This window comes from Phascolarctos cinereus, unplaced genomic scaffold (assembly GCF_003287225.1).
Source record: "Phascolarctos cinereus isolate Bilbo 61053 unplaced genomic scaffold, phaCin_HiC Scaffold_726;HRSCAF=1367, whole genome shotgun sequence".
In the NCBI taxonomy this organism is placed as follows: Eukaryota; Metazoa; Chordata; class Mammalia; order Diprotodontia; family Phascolarctidae; genus Phascolarctos; species Phascolarctos cinereus.
Window position 1 is genome coordinate 366,462,141 of NW_027556098.1, and position 20,220 is coordinate 366,482,360.

At 42.1% G+C, this 20,220-nt stretch overlaps 1 protein-coding gene across 1 annotated transcript in view; it reads left to right on the forward strand.

The window, feature by feature from the left end:
* RIMKLA (ribosomal modification protein rimK like family member A) overlaps positions 1 to 20,220 on the forward strand; it is a 64,044-nt gene that overhangs the window by 16,698 nt on the left and 27,126 nt on the right. Inside the window, exon 2 of the mRNA XM_020983433.2 lies at positions 7,995 to 8,225. Coding sequence (XP_020839092.1) covers positions 7,995 to 8,225 — 231 coding nt within the window. The remainder of the gene's footprint in view (positions 1 to 7,994; positions 8,226 to 20,220) is intronic.

Here is a 20,220-nt window from a genome sequence, read left to right on the forward strand (position 1 = left end):
AAAAAGTTAGCTATTATTAGCTAGTATTATTTCACCATGTGAAGAAAATAGAACTTATTCTTTTTATATAATATAAAATTAATTATATAATATATATATTATATATATGATAATTATATAATATAAAATTAAAATAAAATTTTATTTTATTTATATAATATATAATATATATAATAATACTTTATATAATATAAAGTCTTGTTTTTCTTTTTTAATTTTATTTTTAAGATTAATTTTTTAAAAAAATTTTGAGTATTCTCTCCTTCCCTCTAGTCCTTCCCTCACTCACTGAGGAGGCAAGCAATCTCTTTTCCTTTAAAAAAGGTATTCAGGCCATGTCTTCCTATTGAATTGACTGTTTTGAGGTTTAGTCCTTTTTGACCACTGTAAGGGCACCTACCTTCGGCACTGTCAGCCAGGGTTGGATTTGGTTAGTGGAAAGCGCATCAAATGAGTGTCAGAAGACAAGTACTTGGTCTTGGCTGTACTATCTGTGGGACCTTGGGTAAGACTGAAACTCTTTGACCCACTATTTTCTTATGTATAAAAGTATAAAGGAGGCTGGGCAAGATGGGTTGGGACCAAAAGTTCTTGAGGCATTGTAGAAAGATTAATCTGGCTGTGTGTACAGGATAGATTGGATAGAGGAGAGATGAAGGGTGAAGAGACGAGTTGGGAGACTATTGCCAAAGATCCTAGGTTGAGACAGTGCAACATAATAAAACAGAGTAGAGAAATTGACATCAGGAGAGAGCTAGATTCAAATCCTGGTTCTTCCATTTGCTACCTGAGTGTTGTTTACCCTTTCTGAGCCTCAGTTTCCTAATTGGTAAAATAAGGGTAAGAATGCCTGTAGGTAGTACTTACTTCACAGGGGTGCTATGAGGACCAATTTTTATGATGAATTCATATACATATAAAACTTAGCATTATCTAAATATTGGGGGCCATTTCCAGTTGTCCTGATCCATGTCTTGCCACTGGACCCAAATGGCTCCAGAGGAGAAAGTGAGGCTGATGACTTTGCACAGCCCTCCCTCACTTAAATCCAATTCTCTTGCGTGTTGTGGCATCACCTCCCTGATGTCACAGTCCTCTTTGAGACCGAAGGACAAACAACAACATTCTAAATGTTAGCTAATATGATGATGAAAGATAATTGATCAATCAGCAAGCATTTATTAAGCTCCTACTGTTTGCCAAGCACTAGGTTAAGTGCTGAAGGGCTTGATGTGGGCCTGGACAAGAGACGCGTACAGAGTTTTAATAAATTTTGTAAAGGTAGAAACTATAGATTTTATCAATCAGTAATTAGATGGGGTAGGGACAATGGAGAAAAGTCAAAGATAACTAAGTTTTTGAGCTTTAGTGACAGAGAGGTTGATGGTACCATTAACAGAAATTAGAAAGTTAGATGGAGAAGAAATAGAAAGCTGATAATTTTGATATGAGATATAACTCATATTTATATAGCCCTTTAAAGTTTGTGGAGTCCTTTCCTCACAACAATCCTATAGATAGACAGATCACGGATCACAATGATGTCCATTTTCCAGGTAAGAAAATTGAGGTGTTTTGTGACCTGCCCATAGTCACACAGTCAGTAAATGTGTAAAAACAAGAATTAAAACAGGTTCTCCTGACTCCAAGTTCAACACTTTCTGTTGTGCTTTACTGACCGTCGTGTGGAATCTGTGGAGCTGAGATTATGTTCAAGTGTAGAGGCACCCCAGACTGCAGATATTCAGGTCTGGAGGTTATGAGCCAAGTCACAGTGAAAGCTATAGATTTGGAGGTCATTGGTGTAGAGGTGATGCTGGTTGAAGTTGTAGGAATGGGTGAGCTCACCAATGAGGAGGAGGGGATAGCAAAAGGCAGCCAAGAATAAAGCCTTGGAGAATGCCAACTATTAGGGTGTAGGAAGATAAGAAGGAGCCAGAGAAGTAGAATGAACCAGAGGAACGCTGAATCACAGGCACCAGAGAGGGAGAGTCAGTGGCGTGCTCTGTGGTCCAGCCATACTGGCCCATTTGCTCCTTCCTTCTCACATGTGATGTTTCATCTCCCATCTCTTTGCCCTTGCGTTGGCTGTCTCCCCTGCTTGATAAGTTCTCCCTCTACCCCCCTCACCCTGCCTCTTGGAATTCCTGGTTCCCTTTAAGACTCAAAATAAATGGGTATCTTATAATAACCTAAGGGAGTTATGGGAGCAGTGGGTACCGTCCCTTGTAAAGTGGCCTTGGGTCTTCTTTGTACACATCTGGCATGTGTTCTTGTGGGCGTGGACTGGCCTTGGGTCTTCTTTGTACACATCTGGCATGTGTTCTTGTGGGCGTGGACTGGTCTCGCCCAAGAGAAGCTAAGCCCTTTCCATCTTCATATCCTCAGTGCCTGGCACATGGTACCATTTAATAAATGCTTGTTGATTTGATAGGTTGGCCAGCAGTGCCAAATGCTGCAGAGGGTTTGAGGATGGAAATTGAGGAATTGCCTCTGTGTCTGGTCATCTCCAGGAAGCTTCATTTTGTTGCTCTGGAGAGACAGAAGTTTTAGAAGATTGGTGGAAATACAAGTGATTGTGAGGGTTTGAGGAGTGAGTGAAAGGGAAGGAAGAAAGAAAAGGCAGCATTCAATCAATCCACAAGCATTTATTAAGCACTTACTATGTGTGAGGCACTGTGCTAAACACTGATGCTGCAGGATACAAAGAAGGAAAAACAAAACAAAACAAAAAGCCCCAAACCCTACCCTCAAGGAATCTACCTTTTAATGTGAAAGGCAGGAGCTGCTAGGTGGCACAATGGATAGAGCACCAGCCCTGGAGTCAGGAGGACCTGAGTTCAAATCTAGCCTCAGACACTTGACTGTGTGACCCTGGGCAAGTCACTTAATCCCAATTGCCTTACCAAAAAAAAAATAGTAATAACGTGAGAGGCAACATGTATAAATCAGAACATACAAAATAAATAGAGTAGAGGAATGGTAACCTTAGAGGGGATGGCTCTAGCACTTTGGGAGACCAGGAGAAGTCTGCAAAAGAGCTCCCACACTTGAGCTGAGTTTTAAAGGAAGGCTCTAAGAGTCAGAGGTTGGGAGGGAGAACATTTCAGGCTTTGGGAACATCCAGGGCAAAGCCCCAGAGACAGTAGATGAATTATTGCGTACAAGGAACAAGTAGGCCAGTGTGGCTCCTCTGTAGAGTGCATGGACAGAAGTGGAATATTGAATTAGAAAGGTAGGAAGGGGCCTGGTGTTGTAAAGAGCTTTAAGTGACAAACAAAGGATATACTATGTGATCTTGGAAGTAATAGGGAGCTACTGAATTAAGAATTGTGGGATTAGGGGGAGGAGCATAGGTGACATGGTTGGGTCTACACTTGAAGAAAATCACCTGGGCGGTTTTCTGAAAGGTGAATTGGAGAGAAAAAAGACTTGAAGTAGGAAGAATAACCAGAAGGCTACTTCAGCAGTCCAGGCAGGAGGTAATGAGGGCCAGAACTAGTAGGGAGGTAGTTATGTGAGTGGAGAAAAAGGAACCAAGGCAAGAGTCATTGGGGAGAAAGAAATGACAAGATTTAGCAACTGATTTGATGTGGGGGGGGAGTAGGATAGCGACATCAAAGATGGAAGATGATGCTGAGGTAATGAGCCTGGGCACAGAGAAGGATGATGTTGCCCTTGACAGAGGGACGGGGGAGGCAATGATAATGAGCAGTAGGTTTAGATAATTCTTTCAATATTTTGGCATAAAGGGTATGCCAAAATGGTAGCCATATAGATTAAGGTCAAAAGTAAGTTATTGCCTTTTTCATTGTTGTTAAAGATGAGGTGTCCTAAGCATGGTTTTGGACAGAAGAGAAGAAGCCAGTGGAGAGGGAGACTGGTGGTTTAAGAGAAGAGGGGATGATTGATAAAGGAAGGTTCTAAAGGAAGTGAGAGAGGGTGCCTGGTCTCAATTTTCTTAGCAACAGGCTTAATCCCTATAGAGGAGAATGATTGGGAATCCACATTCTTTGGTAATCCCTTATAACTGTAACCAGTGCACCATGTGATGAGTAAGAATCTTGAGGGCAAAGATTGTACCTTTTTGACATTCAACATCGATCTTCATGTGCCTAGCACATGGTATCAGGGAAGTGTAATAAATGTTTTCTTGAATTAATGGTTTCTGTGGCAGAGTGGATTTTCAGTTATGCCTATAACTGTGTTATTTTTTTCAGACTTGAAGGTGCCTGCTCCTAACAGATGATCAGCCTCATGCAGAGTTTAGAATTGGAAACATCCCTGGGGTTTAGGGACACATTGATAATCCAGTGGGGTTACACGTGTCGTTTTCCACCTCATACATAATGGGCAGAAGTGAAGCAGTACTTGGTCTAGCTTCCCCCAAACTCTTGACCTTTAGGGCTTGGGTTGAGGCTAAACCTGGTAAATCCAAGGCCAAGGGAAATATTGTTCCAAACTGATGGGCAGTAGGGAGGCAGATACAGGCAACAGCCATTCACAGATGTAGGCCAAAAGCCCCCAACTAATTCTATTCTTCAGTGGGAATGCACAAAAACTATTTTCAGTTCCCACTGAAGGAAGTAGAATACATATTTCTTTGTCAGATTTATTTCTCAGATGCTGGGTTACATACTTAATCATATGAAAAGACTTGCTGTTTGAGAAAGGCACACCCTACTTTTCCTTCCCACCCACCCCCCAAGACACACACACACACACACACACACACACACACACACACACACACACACCCTTCCTCTTGTATTTCTGGCCTTTCTAGCTCTTGCAGTGGCCCAGACTGAGGACAAAGCAGGAGGGAGATGATTTTAAGGCTTGGAGAAGGTCCCTTTACCCAAAGCTGTCCCTTCCCCCACCTGCTCATCCATGGCTGACATTCCATAATTAAGGGCTCATTTCTTTAGGCTAAGTTTTCTCATTTGCTCTTAAAACCAATCTTGAAAGAAGTAACACATTAAGCTTTATTGGTCAGGTATACTTCATCATGACTCAGCTGGTCAGATCCTTTAAGCAGACTTTGACAGAGGAGAGGGAGGAGAGAGAGCAAGAAGAGGCAGCAGATACTCTCTGTCCCCTATGTCAGTGAGGGGAGGGGCACAGAAAGGGGAGTCTCAGAGAAAAAAGGGAGTCTTCAGCAAGGTGGCAAGCAGAGAGCTCTGGATTTGGAGTTCAGAGGACCCATTTTGAGTCCTGGCTCTGCCACCATAGCTGTGTATGGCCTGGGGCAAGTCACATAACCTCTCTGTGCCTCAGATTCCTTCTCTGTAAAATGAGGGTGTCAGATTAAATGATTTCCAGCTCTGAATCGAGCCTCCTTCCTCGTACTGCAGCTGAGTAGCCAGAAGTTTCTGGCAGCAGAATTAGCTTTGTTCTTTGTCTCTCTTCTCACCTCCCGTCTCTCATATCCCCTTCTTCTATCGAGCATAGGGGATACCCTTTTATACAGTCTGTCATCTTGTTCCCCAGTGGCATTCTCCAACTCATTCCTTGGTCAGCTCCCCGTATCCACCTTCTTTCCCCTCTGGTGCCTTCCCCTCCCTGGCAGCTTGACAGCTTTCCCAGAAGCTATAGGGGAAACTGCTACCCCTGCAGAAGCCGTTGACTTTGTCAGCCACTCTCCTGTTCCAGAACTGTCGCAGGGAGTGGGGTGAGGGCATCGGGCCTGGAGGCAAAGCTGGGGCAGGCCTTAGCCAGAGCAGTGAGGGGGACACTATACCAGCCCTGTCATGGGGCAGAACTAGAAGAAGGGCAGAAATGTGATTGGACCAGTGACTACCTCTTTCAACCAATCATGTATCTCCCAGCGCAGGGATGGACAGACAGCCTGGAGCCCAGAGAAATAGAGTGTAGATAACTGCTTTACCTGAGCCTGTTGGGCTGCGCCTTAACCAGTTCCAGTCTTCATTTATTAAAGGCTCCAGTTGGAATGAGCCAAGCCCAAAGCTTTACCTTTGGAGAAGAGAGATGAAGTTCTGGTAAGATTTCCTAGGTGTTTGTGAACCCACATGTTGAGGCTGAGCTGTCTTCATCCACTTGTTCATTGTTGATATTTTTCTGGCTAATTCATTTTTTTTTCCTATAAGAGTTTATCTGTCCGTGGTTTTGTGTGGGGTTCTGAAAGCCAGAAGCTTCTGCTGCTTCTCATTCCTCTGGATTATTTTTCTGTTGCAAAGTCATTCTTCTCATCCGATGGCAGAATTTCCATAAGTCTTCTGCCTTATTCAGCACCCAGCGTTGTCTCTGTAGGGGGTGTTGGTCTGGCCCTGGTGCCTTTTTCTAGATTGAGGACACATAATATGTATGTTTGCCCCATTTCCTGCCCCCACTTTCTCATTACTTTCTACTCATCACCTTTCCATGGCCTGCCTGAGGTTGTCACCAGCAGCTATTCAAGGCATGATTAGAGCATGAATCAGGCTGCTTTACAAAAGGTGAAAAAAAGAATGCAGAGCATTCTTCAGAATCCTCAGGAGTCTAGGGGAAAGAGATTGGGGCAATCACCTAGGGCAGGTTCCCCACCCCTGAGGCTCCATTGGTGTGCTAGATAGAGTGCTGGACTTGGAATCAGGGTGACCTGGGTTCATATCCTGCCTTTATGATTAGCATTCCGACTATGGAGTCACTTGGCCTCTCTCTGAGTCTCAGTTTCCACCTCTGTGAAAGGGGGATGATAATACCTAAAGAATCTACCTCATAGCATAGTAGTATCATAATGATATATAAAAAGCACTTTGCACACTGCAAAGCAAATTGTAATTATGCCCTACTGTGTAAGGTTTACCCCCATCACCATAGGCATGGGCATTGACAAAATGAGATTATGTTCTTAAAGCACTTTGCAAGCCTTAAAATGCTATTTTAATGTATAGAAATTGTGTATATTGTATTGATGTATATAAATGTACATAAGATATTTTAACATATAATGGTATTATATAAATATATTTTTATATTTTCTTATAAATTCTAGCTATTATTATTAGCAACTTCTTAGAATAATTCCTCTCCTCTCCTTCCCCTTTTATTAGTAAAATAGCTGTTAAAATGGGGAGGCATTTTGTGAATCAGTGGTAATAGGGTGTCATTTTTTCTTCCTGCCTCATTTCTGATATTTCCCTCCCTGGAGAATGTGTGATCTGCTTGTTGCTTCCTTATCATCACCACTTACTTGGTTCTGCAGCCAACACCTGGTTAAAGTTAGGGAACGTGAACTGTTTTGAAGCTGGTGGCTGGGGGTGCTAGTGTTGGAAAAGAGCCCTGAGGGGACATTTAGAGAAATGGTGCATCTCCCCTTTCATTCACATGGGGTCTTGGGTACATAGTAGGTGCTCAAATAAACTCTTTCTGGATTGACTCATGGTAGCCAACCTTTTAAATGAATCAACTAGTATTTATTAAATACCTACTATGTGCCGGGCACTTTGCTAAGTATTGGGGATTCTAAGAAAAGCAAAAAACCAAAGTCTCTGCTTTCAAGGAGCTGACAGTCTAATGGAGAAGGGTTTTGTTTTTTTTTTTAAGTTAAGTCATTGAAGGACTATTAGATCTGAATTCCATAAATGAAATAGATGATTCCCTTTTTTTTTCAAGCCTTCGCTCTCCCAGATAATAGGTATGAGGTTTGACTTCTACAGGGAAGCAGGGGCCTGGACGAGATGATCTCCAGAGATTCCTTCTAGTTATAGGACTTGCTGTTTATTGCTCTTGCTTCTGGGTGATGCCCAATGTTTTTTTACCATAATCATGCTGTCTACATTTGTGGGGAATGTCAAGTTGGGCTGTGCTGTGTTGTGTTGTGTTTTGTTTTGACAACAGAATGACCACTTCAAAGTCCGTCTTCCAGATAGACTTTCACTGAAGGACTGTTGATGGGGAGGCCTTTGCTGCTGGACCCTTGTAGATGCACAGAGATAGTCTCTGGCTGCACCCCCACCTCCCCCACCATGTTCACTTTTGTTCTTCTCTTGCAGGTCTGCAGGTGAACCAGAAGGCTCTGACGACATTCCCAGATGTGGTGCTTGTGCGGGTACCCACGCCTTCAGTGCAGTCGGACAGTGACATCACTGTCTTGAGACACTTGGAGAAGCTGGGGTGCCGCCTGGTCAACCGCCCCCAGAGCATCTTGAACTGCGTCAACAAGTTTTGGACGTTCCAAGAGCTGGCTGGACATGGGGTCCCCATGCCAGACACGTTTTCCTATGGTGAGTTGACTTGAAATGGGGCCAGACTCTAACAGCTTGGATTCTTGGTATCCTTCTATCTTCCGCACCAAAACCTCTTCATATTTTTTATTGTTTGTTCCCCAAGCAGGATCCTCTGTATCAGTCAAAGCAATCTTGCTTTCTTTCACCTCTGTGGAATGTCTTATCCTTTTCCATTCTTTCAGTCTCCATCCCTGTCTCTTCCAAAACCACACCCACAACTCATCTCCATCAAGCCTTTCATGATCAGCTTCACCTGGCTGATTATTTCTTTTCTTAGACTACCTGTGACATTGTTGTATTCAGTTTGTACTACAATTTTCGAAGAGAAACTGAATGTAATCATATCTCACCTATTCAGAATAACACCATTTGGCATTTTTGCCTGCCCCAAACATTGCTGAGCAGGTATCCTAAAGCATGTGCACTCAAACTCGTGTACTTTATTTATTTCAGGCTTTCATTTAGACCCTCTTTGCTCCTATCTCACATACAATTCTGATTAGCTTGGTTATTTAATTTTCTGTCTCCCTTATAATATCAACTACTCCATAACTCAATGAGATAGAAAGACTAGGACACACTGTGCCTGATAGCTTCTGAGGTCAGTTCTGGCCATGAAGGAAGCCAAGAGATAAGTGAAGCCTAGGACCCCCAGTTGCTAACCTCAGTAAAGCCTCTGCTTTGATCTGTCCTATCTACATCTGTATTTCCATTTATATCTGTATCTATAGGTGTGTGTGTATATATATACATACATATATATATGTATGTATATACATACACATATTTATACACACATACATAGATACACATACACATATACATATACGTATACATATACATATACATATACATATACATATACATATACATATACATATACATATACATATACATATACATATACATATACATATACATATACATATACATATACATATACATATACATATACATATACATACATATATACATATGTATATGTAAAATCTTCTTGTTAACCTGTGATTCTGTACTTGGACCAGATTTATCTTGAAACCTCCTTTGAAGTGATTGTTCTCTGGTAAAGGAGCTCTGCTGGTCAAACAGATAATCCTTTTCTGCCCTGTGACTCCATGTTGACATTCTGTACCTGGGCCATCTTGAGATATTGTCAGCAGAATGCTCCCCTTCATCCCAGGCTCCCTCCCCAGTAGGCAAGGATGTCTCATGGGCTAGGGAACCTGATGTTTGAGTCCTGAGTCAGACACACTCGGTTGGCAAAGGGGCCATCTAATCCCCTTAGGGACAAACTAGTTTCAGTAGAAGTGGCTGAAACCTTATGCATCCTGATTCGGAGCTGTATTTGGTCCAAGTCCTGACTTGCTAGAATTCCCACAGCACTGCTTGAATTCCTTGCTAGCCCAGCCCTGTTTCTCAAGGATCTTGGGAACAGTGGCCCAACTGCTGACTTAACCTCTTCAGTCTTCTAAGCTAGTGTTCCCAGACTACTGAGGATTATGGATTCAGGTGCTTCTGGAAACTTACAATTTTTAAAAATTCCTGTCTTTGTGTTTTTTTTACATCATAATCATTCCCCTATGTGCCCTTCCTCCAGCCCCTAAATTGTATGCATGTGCGCACGCACGCACGCGCACATACACACACACATACACACACACACACACACACACATGTCTTCCCCTTAACAAAGAAAAACCATTAAAACCAACCAATATAGCAATTAAAGTTCTGCCACATTTGTTCTTTATGGTCAGCTGGACCCTGGTCATTGCATTTATTCATTGTCTTTTGGGTGGTTTTTATTTATGTTATTGTAGCCATTGTATACAAGATTCCCCTGCTTCTGTTTTTCTGAATTCCTCATACTGGTCATTTCTTACAGGGGACCACAATATCCTAATATATCCAACATTGTATTTTGTTCGGTTATCCTCCTAGTCAGTGGGCACCTAACTCATTTCTACTGCAATATAGAAAGTGTTGTAATGTATGTTTTGTTATATTGTTGTTGACTTCCTTGGGGCAAGTAACCAGTAATGGAGGTCAGATTGCTGGGTCAAAAACCATGAGCTGTTGAATAACTTTTCTTGCATGATTTGCTTTTAGAAACATCTTAGACCCCAACCTCTTCCAACATAAGCAGGTACCTTGTCAACCCCAGGCATTGGTGATGCTGGAGGCTTCTCATAAATGGTGCCTGAGGTCAGGACCCCTGGATTCATGAGGATGGATCCAGGGTAATCTGACTGGGAGAACATTATAGATTATAGAATTCAAGACGTCATCCATTCTCCCTTATTTTTAGTCATACTGCAGTTTGATTGGCTAGCTAGCCATACAGTCTTTTCTATTCCTTCACGCTCCAGAAGTGAATATTTTGCTTCCTTTATTGCTACCAGAATTACCAGGTTTCCATTCATTCACCATCCTCTATCAGATCTGAGATTAACCTCCCATCTCAATGTCAACAGTTTTGTAGTGCCCTTAGTGCTTGGGAAATACACATGTTGCCCTTGAATAGACCATGTAATTTCCCTTAACCTAGTTCCTGGTATTTCTACCTGGCCAGTCAATTACATATGAGAGTTGAAACTGAGACAACCTCATTCCATCTGCAAGGGTTAGTCAGTTAAAGGATCTGGGGATGTTTGGTGTGGAGAAGTCTTAGGGGGAAAGGGAGAGAATATGAGAGCCAGCTTCATGTATCTGAAGGGCCGGCAATGCAGGAGGAAGATTCAACTTACTCTGTTTGGCCCCAGAGGGCAGAACTAGGAGGAGGGGGCACATTTAGGCTTGATGGCAGGACAAACTTCCCAACACTTAGAGCCATCTCAAAGTAGAAGGGCCTTCTCAGAAGGCAATACAGTCCTCCTCTTGGAAGTCATCAATCCAAGACTAGATGCCTGATTGTTGGGTAGGTTATAGTGAGGATTTTGGGAATGGGTTGTTGGTCTGGACAATAGCGAAGGACTGTTATGTCTCTTGGATCCTGTGATACTGTGATAGAATCCTGTGATTCCATCTTGCCCGAGGGGACCCCAGGCCTGGTTGTTTTTGATTGTTTGTTTGTTTTCTTTTTAAAGCAAGATGTTCATGTTTCCCAGGCATTCATTCATTTTATCTCCTGCCGTAAGTTCTAGCAGCCAGACTGGTTGAATCAGCTGAATCAGGCAGGGTTTGGTTTGGTCTCGTTTTATTGTTTTTTAGCATGTTGGACATCTGGCAGGACATAGAGGCTCTTCCATATACCAGAGGGCAAATCATGCCTTCCAGGCACATTGGTCAGTATGAATCAGTAGTCATTTTTCCTGGGTTGTGCAATGCCTCTCTCCCTTTTCATTGCCTCGTGAACTCCTGCCGTCTGTCGGAATGACATCCTGATTTACTCTTGGGACGCTGACCAGGGCACACTGACCTGGTCTGAGCTGTGCTTCTCCCTCATCAGCACCTTTAGCAACTCATTTTTTTCAAGAAGGTTTTTTTGTTTTAATTTTCAATGACATCTCATGTTTTTGTATTATCTACATTTTCCAATGCATATCTCTCTTTTCTCCATCCCCTCCCAGTGAACAGAATAAAAAAGAGGAAAAAAACCAGTGCAGCAAAACTGACCCCTGCATCAACCAACTATACCAACATAAGCAATATTCCATTCCCACAGTGCCCAGCTCTGTAAGAAAGGAAGGAAGGTGCCTTCCTAGATCTTTTCTTTGGAGCTAATATGGTCACAGCATTCATTCAGTTTCAATTATTATTATTATTATTATTATTATTTTTTGCTTTTTGGTGAGGCAGTTGGGGTTGTGACTTGCCCAGGGTCACACATCTAGTAAGTATCATGTGTCTGAGACTGGATTTGAACTCAGGTTCTCTTGACTGCAAGGCCAGAGCTCTATCCACTGTATCACCTAGCTGCCCCTCAGTTTCAATTATTTTTAACAGATAGTTTTAAGCACTTGCTATGTGCAAGATATCATGCTAGGTGATGAACATAGGAACAAAAATGAAATAACCTTTGGCTTTGAGGAGCTGACGTTCACTGGGGGATTATAAAAGATGGAGCCTAGGGGGTGGGGATTCAAGCTGAAAAATGCTGGCTTGAGCAGGAAGAAATGGCACTGCAGGGACACCTAATAACCCGGTAGGAAATGCAGAGAGGGCTGTGCAAGGTGGGGAGGCGCCTTTGCTTCCTGGGGGTTCTGGGATGGCTACCAGCACTTTATCCCCAGGTCCTCAGCAGTGTCAGCCATTCTCATACCTGAAAATACCCTGTAGGACACCCAAGATGGAAATGTCTTTGGCAAATAAGAGGCCCCTCTGTGCCCAGTCTCCTTCAAGCCTTTGTAGTTAAGGCCGGATACATGCATGTGTGTGTGCATACACAATACATACATATACACATCTATACATATACATGTATACACATGCACATATATACATTTAAGCTTGATGGCAGGACATACTTCCCAAAATTAGAGCTGTATATACGTGTGTACATACACACTTATAATACATAAACATATATATATATATATATATATATATACATACACACATATACGCTTATTTGTTTGTTTGTTGAAGGGAGACATTCCATCCCCTCCAAAGTACATGAGCCTTGCTCTCTTTGACTGATCTAGGAGAAGGAATGACTGGGTATCAAGGCTGCATTTGAAGCTCTGGGCCACCACTTGCAGGGTCCCAGCACCCCCACAGTGGTGTGCACCAACCTCAGAACCTTGCAGCATCTCCAGGCTAAACAAGCTAAAACATCCTTAGGTCCCAGTAAAGAAAGTATGGAGCCCAGAACAAGGAGGTGTGAGGGGGATGATGGTGCTTTTGTGTTCTGCCCTGGTCAGATCACCTGTGGACTAGTCACTTCTAAGCACTACAGTTTAGGAAATGCTTTACAAGCTAGAGAAGATGAAGCAACTAGAAATCATGCCATATGACTAATTGGAAGAACCAAGAATGTTATCCAAAAGAAGACAAACTTGGGAGGTGGGGAGATGACTGTTGTTTTCAGATTTTTGAAGGGCTAGCCCATGGAAGAGAGTTTAGACTTGCTTTGCTTTACTTCAAAGAACAGAACTAAGATTAGCAATGGAAGTTAATGAGACAGATTTCAGGTCAACCTAAGGTGAAATATACTGACTATTAGAGCTATCCATAAGTGAAATAGGCTGCCTCTGGAGGTAGAGAAAGGGAAAGGAAGGGGAGAAATACTTAGGAATCACCTATTATGTGCCTGACACTGTGAGAAGTGCTTTATAAATATTATCTCAGTAATGAATGCCTTGTCTCTGGAGATCTTTAGGTGAAGGGTGGATGACCCCTTGTCAGGGATGTAGAAGGGGTTCCTGTTGTTCAGGTATGGGTTGGGCTATCCCTCAAAGCATTGAGATTCTTTACCCTACCTGTGTTATTCCCCATTATATCTGTTTTAATAGCTGTTGTCTCAGTACTTTTTTTCCTTTCCCTCTGTTTTCAGTTTTAAAACATTTTAACCAGATCAGCCAGTCTCCAGGCAACTGCATTCTTCCTGGTCCTTTTCAATGTTTTCAATCTCTGGCCAAGAGCCCTTTAATTCCTATATCTTAAGCCATGATACAGAAAGCCAGCTCCTGTTCTCAGCACCAACTTCTTATCCATCTGTTCACAGCCTACTTTCTCTTCTAAAATCTCTTCTTTCATTCATCAGCACAGATGGAGGCATCACCTGGACCCAGAAGTCTTTTTTTTTTCTTTTTCCTTAATGCTGCTGCTTTAAAAAAGATTTTTTTCAATCGTTAAGCATTTAATCTTTTTCTCCCTTTTGTCAACTGGAAAACAAGGAAAACAAAACCCTTGTAACAGATAAGCACAGTCAAGCTAATCAATGTAATTGTTCGGTCATTTCTAACTCTCCATGACCCCTTTTGGGGGTTTTCTTGGCTGGTTTGCTGTTTCCTTCTCCAGATGAGGAAACTGAAACAAACAGGGTTAAATAGACTTTGTCCAGCTAATAAATGTCTCAGGAAGATGAGTCTTTCTGACTCTAGGCCTGAAACTCTATCCACTGTGCCACCTAGCTGCCCTAGTCAAGCAAAACAAATTCCCATATTGACCACATTCAATAATGCATGTCTTATTCTACATATTAGTCTGTCACCTCTATCTAGGTCAGGACGTGGGCAACATTCCTCATCATCAGTCCTCTGGAATCATGGTTGATCATTGCATTGATCTGAATCAAGTCTTTCAAAACTGTTTTTACATTGTTGATGTTATAGTATAAATTGCTCTTCTGGTTCTGCTTACTTCGTTCTGCATCAGTTCATACAGATCTTCTGCTGTCTCTCTAAAAGAGCCTCATAGTTTCTTGCTGTACGATAGTATTTCATGATATTTATTTATCATGATTTGTTCAACCATTCTTAGTTTTCATTTCTTTGCCGTAACCAAAAGAGCTATTATAAATATTTTTGTATAAATAGAACCTTTTCATTTTTCCTTCATCTCTGGGGTATAGGACTATGATGTTTGCTATCTCTGAGTTAAAGGGTGTTATGCACTGTATTGGGTGCTGGAGAGAAACTATATATCCCAAAAACAGAGTTGAATGGCTAACCCAGTTCCTTCCTTCAACAATGGGAGGGGGAGAGTTTGAATTTAAGTACCCAAACTGTGTCTCTCCACAACACTTAGAGACTTCTCTCAGCTGAATTATTTGCTCCTAAATAGTTGCTGGAATGGATAATAATCGTTTGGTTTGACAGGCCTCAGGCAACTTCCTGCCAAATTCCAAATCTGAACTCTTAGAAGACTCACTGTTGTAATGTCACTGTTGTTCTATTCAGGATGTGGCTACCTTGGCCTCCTCTTCCTCTTCTTCTTCCTTCTCTTCTTCTCTTCCTCCTCCTCCTTTTTTTGCAAAATCTTATTGTGCTTATTTGTTGACTATATATATATATATACATATATATATATATATAGTCAATATATATTCCAATTACACGTAAAATTTATTAACATTAGTTTTTTTAAATGTTGAGTTCCAAATTCTGTCCCTTCTTCCCCTCCCCCTCTTGGAGAAGGCACGCAATTTAATATAGGTTATGCATGTGCAGTCATGTAAAACATTTCCATGTTAGTCATGTTGTAAAAGAAAACACAGACAAAAAAAATCAAGAAAAAATATGCTTTGATCAGCTTTCAGACTCCATCAGTTCTTTCTCTGGAGGTGGATAGGATTTTTCATCTTGAGTTCTTGGAAATTGTCTTACATCATTGTATTGCTGAGAATAGCTAAGTCTTTCACAGTTGATCATTGTACAATATTGCCATTACTGTATACAATGTTCTCCTAGTTCTGTTCACTTCACTCTGCATCAGTTTATGCAAGTCTTTCCAGGTTTCTTTGAAAGCATCCTGATCGTCATTTCTTATAGCACAGTAGTATTCTATCGCAATCATATACCACATCTTTTTCAGCCATTCCTCAATTGATAGGCATCCCCTCAGTTTTCAATTTTTTTGCTACTAGAAAAAGAGCTGCTGTAAATATTTTTTGTACATATAGGTCCTTCCCCTCATCAGCCTTTTTTTGATTCCTCCTTCCCTCCCTCCTCTCCTATTACATGTAAGAAAATGTCAGTACTAGCAGATAGGGAAAGTAAGGTCCCTCCCTTCAGGCCTAGGCCTGTCCTTTGTGGGAAGAACATACAACGTCTATCCAGCTCCAGCTTTTTCCTTTTCTATGTCAATCCTTCTTTCTTCCAACCTCCACAGTCTTAGGCTCCAAATCTTAGTTCAGGTCCCCTTACTCTCCCCTTAGAACCTTTCTTTGTTTTCAGGTCTTCCTACCACCCATGGCAGAAACTGGCAGCTTGTCTGCCAGGGCCTGTTGGCTAGGATCCAACTTTTAATGGCTGCTAGAATACCCTTCTTTCCTTCCATTCTTGATCTCTTAGCTCCCAAGGTTGGCATAATTGGTAATTAAGAGACCTGCAATGTCCTGCTTGCCCCGTGCTCACCCCCCTTGATGTAAGCCACAGTTCTGGTTAGAAAATGTCTTTGAGAACCCTGAAAAATTATTTTAAAAAAATTTTTTTTATTTTAATAAATTTATTTATTTTTAGTTTTCAACATTTACTTCCACAAGATTTTGAGTTCCAAATTTTCATCCCATCTTGCCCCTCTTCCCACACCAAAATGGCATGCATTCCGAACAACCCTTCCCCTATTCTGTCCTCCCTTCTATCTTTCCTCCTCTTCTCTTATCCTCTTCCTCTTCTATTTTCCTGTAGGGCAGGATAGATTTCTGTACCCCATTTCGTGTATTTCTTATTTCCCAGTTGCATGTAGTACCCTGAAAAATTCTAAACTCACCCTCTCTTTCTGTTCCGCCTCCTGTGTCTCCTGGGTCATCCTAAAGACAAAGTGAATTGCCAGGCACTAAGTGTGCAGTCAGATTTATTGATTGTATGATGGAATTAATTGATGTCTGACTGTCAAGTATTGTAGACCACTGATGGGCAGGTCTAGCCATTGATGGCATTGGCAGGCCCCTAGGGCTAGAGTGTGGCTCAGAGAGTATTGTTAGGGACTCCTTGATCCTGGACATGTCTTTTGATTACAGACCTTCCCTCTGGCTATAGACACCGTAGCCTCAGACATCCATACACAGACAGACACCTCAGGGACGTAGCCAGCACAACTTTCCTGCTCTTTCCAGAGGGAGAGCACCTAAGTTGCCTACAGAATGATTGTGCCTGGCCACATCTGCAGTGTGGCTGGGGATGACTTGACCCCCTTCTTTGCTCTACCCTTATACAAGACTGGTTGTAACATGGAGGATATTATGGCTGGTTCTTTCAAAAAGATTCACTAGTTCAGAAGTTGAGGAAAGAATAACAGAATTCATTTGGAGGTGGGGAAAGTTGAGAATTTAAAAAGAAACAATTAAAAAATGTGGGAATGAAAAGCAGCTTGGCATTACCTGTTTCAAACTCTATTAGAAAACACTAATCACAGTTTAAATGGGAAGTGGGAAGTAATCTTATGGGGAAGGCAGTAGCATGGGGAGGATGAGAAGAGGGGGAGACCAAGAGAGGCTGAGAATTAAAACCAAGGAAGCGAGGCAGCTTCTTCACTCCTCCCACTCAGTCACACTTCTCTAGACTTTTCCTTCATGCCTTTCCCCACCCCTTCCAACCTGTAATTCCACCCACCCCCCTTTTTGTGTGCTGTCTTCTCCCATTAGATTATAGGCTCCTTGAGGGTAGAGATGGTCTTTCTTTTCTTCATATTTGTATCCCCAACTCGTCACAGTGTGTCTGGCACATTGTAGGTGCTTAATAAATAATTATTGACTGACTGATTGACAGGTTAAGAGGGAAAGCATTCCATTCATGGGGTACTGCCAGTGAAAGACACAGAATAGAATTAGATAACTTTCATCTTATATCCATAACATGATAAATATGATAAAAGACAGAATTAGCCAATGTTGGAGAGACTGTCAAAGCAAGGCACATTTATATACTATTGATAGAGCTGCCAATAGGTCCAACTGTTATGGAAAAAAATTTGGAATTATAATAAAAAAAGGTCGCTTAACTCAAAGCCCTTTGACTCAGTGATTGATACTATACATGTGCCCCCAAGGAAGTAAATGACAGCAGCAATGGTGACTTATCTGTTGATACTACTGTGTAAAATTTAATATACAAATAAAACCCAAGCTGTATGTGAAAAAAAAAAAAAGAATGGTGCCTTATATGCTAAAATATTCATAGCAGTAAGAAAAAGCTGGGAAACAAAGTGGGTACCTCTCCATTGAGTTGGTTGAATAAACTGTGATACCCAAATGGATCAGATGCTGTGCCATGAGAAATAACATGCAGAATTTAGAAAAACACAGGGAGCATTGATGCAGAATGAAAAAAGGCAAAGTCAGGAGGAGCACCTATACAATAACTTGTTGTTCAGTCATGTCCAACTCTCTGTGACCCCGTTTGGGGTTTTCTTGGCAAAGATACTGGAGCGGCTCGCCATTTCTTTCTCAGGCTCATTTTAAAGATGAGGAAATTGAGGCCAAGAGGGTAACACAGTGAGTAAGTTAAGTGTCAGAGGGCAGATTTGAACTCATGAAGATGTGCCTTCCTGATTCCAAACCCAGCGCCCTGCTAACTGTGCCACCTCGCTGCCCCGTGATGTGATAACTACAATGTAAATGAGACAACTCGAGAGGTCATCATGCAGGTTACAGACAAAGTTTGGTCTCGGTTGCAGAGAACTGATCCCAAAATTCAGTCCTCTCATGGTGGAGAGGGGGTCGGACTGGACGGCCTCGGAGATCCTTCCAGCTCAGGAACTGTTGGATTCCATCCCTGTCTGGGTGGGGATTGTGGCATAATGATGTCAGCCGCTGTGGATTTATTCTCCTTAACTGTTTTTCCTTGTTATAAAAGAAGACTCTTTGGGTTGGAGTGGGTGGGGTGAAGTGTAATTAGTGGGGATGGAATAGGACAGTGTTGTAAAAGACCAAAAACATCAATAATACACTAACTATTCTAACTAGCTAAAAAAAAATTTTTTTAAAATCCTGTTCCCCTGGCTTCCTTCCTAATTTCACCTTCCTTAAATAGCCTGGCTTCAGCCGCCCCAGCAGAATTGTAGAGGCAGTGGAGGGAGGAGCAAAGGGAGGAGGGGGCCCAGTACTGCTGCTGCTCTGGTGGATAGATGCCTCCCAGAGGAATCTTCTGGGCCCTGCCCACATCCTGCCTGTATTGTCTTCTCTTAGCTGCATTTCTTAGTTCTCGCTAGAGTGAAAGAAACCTTGGAGCCTCCTTTATTTTATCTTATCTAATTTTTGGTCATTTCCTTGCTCCTTTGTGTCTTTTTTTTTTTAAATGGCATTTTGTTTAAGGAGAGGCCAACATATGTCAGGGATGAGGCGACTGATGGTGGGAGGGGAGGTATGGGGCAATCTGCTCTTAGTGATATGAGTGAGGTCCAAACCAGGAGCCAAGCAAGCATAAAGCAAGGTTGGTAAACCTTGGTAAAGGCCAGGTTGGTACCAAGGGTTTTTCAAAATGCCAGAACATTGTGTGGGGGGCAGGTTAGAGAGGGAAGGAGTCAAATACAGGAATAGAGATTTGGGCCAGAAGGTCAATGTCTAATCAGAAGGTAAGATACATAGGATCATAGATTTAGAGCCAAAGCTTAAAGGCCATGCAGTCCAACCCCTTTGTTTTATAGATGAGGAAACTGAGGTACAGAGATGTTAAATTCCTTGCCCAAAGTCACCCAGGTAGTAAAATGGAATTGCATCCAGGTCTTTTGATTCTATGCCAGCCATTCTTTCTCTATTCTGCACTAAATGCTGGGCAGTTGGTTGGTTCAACCTGTCTCTCCAGAGCTTTGGTGACTGAATGCATTCTCTTCCCTTTGCCCTGCTCTGGTTATGTGCACCCACAGCACCCCTTCCTGATTCAGCCATGTCAATAAGACAGTGGGTTCATACACTTGCCGAGTAGAGTCATGGAATGTTATTGCCATGAAGGTCCTTAAAGGTTATTATTTTACAGGTGAGTAAACTGAGGCTAAGAAAAATGAAATGGTTTGCCTCAGGTCATACAGTGACAGAGCTGGAGCTTGGCTTCCCCACTTCTAGTCCAGGACTCTTGGCATTCTACCCCACTGTCCCTCTAGAAGTAGAAGCAAGAGCCCTTTCCACTGAGCCACTGGTGCAAGGTTGGAGTCAGGGTATTGTCTTTAAACCAAGTAAGTATTCTAGGGTCAGGGTCGAGATATACCTTTTGTATGTTGTCTTCCTTTGTTAGACTATAAACGTCTTGAGGGCAGGGACTGTACTTTTTTTTGTATTTGTATCTCCAGGGCTTAACCTAGTGCCTGGCACTTAGTAGGTGTTTATGTTGTTTATCTCTTGTTCCAAAGAGGACCAATGACATCACAAGTGAGGTCTTGACTTGTGAGTGAATTG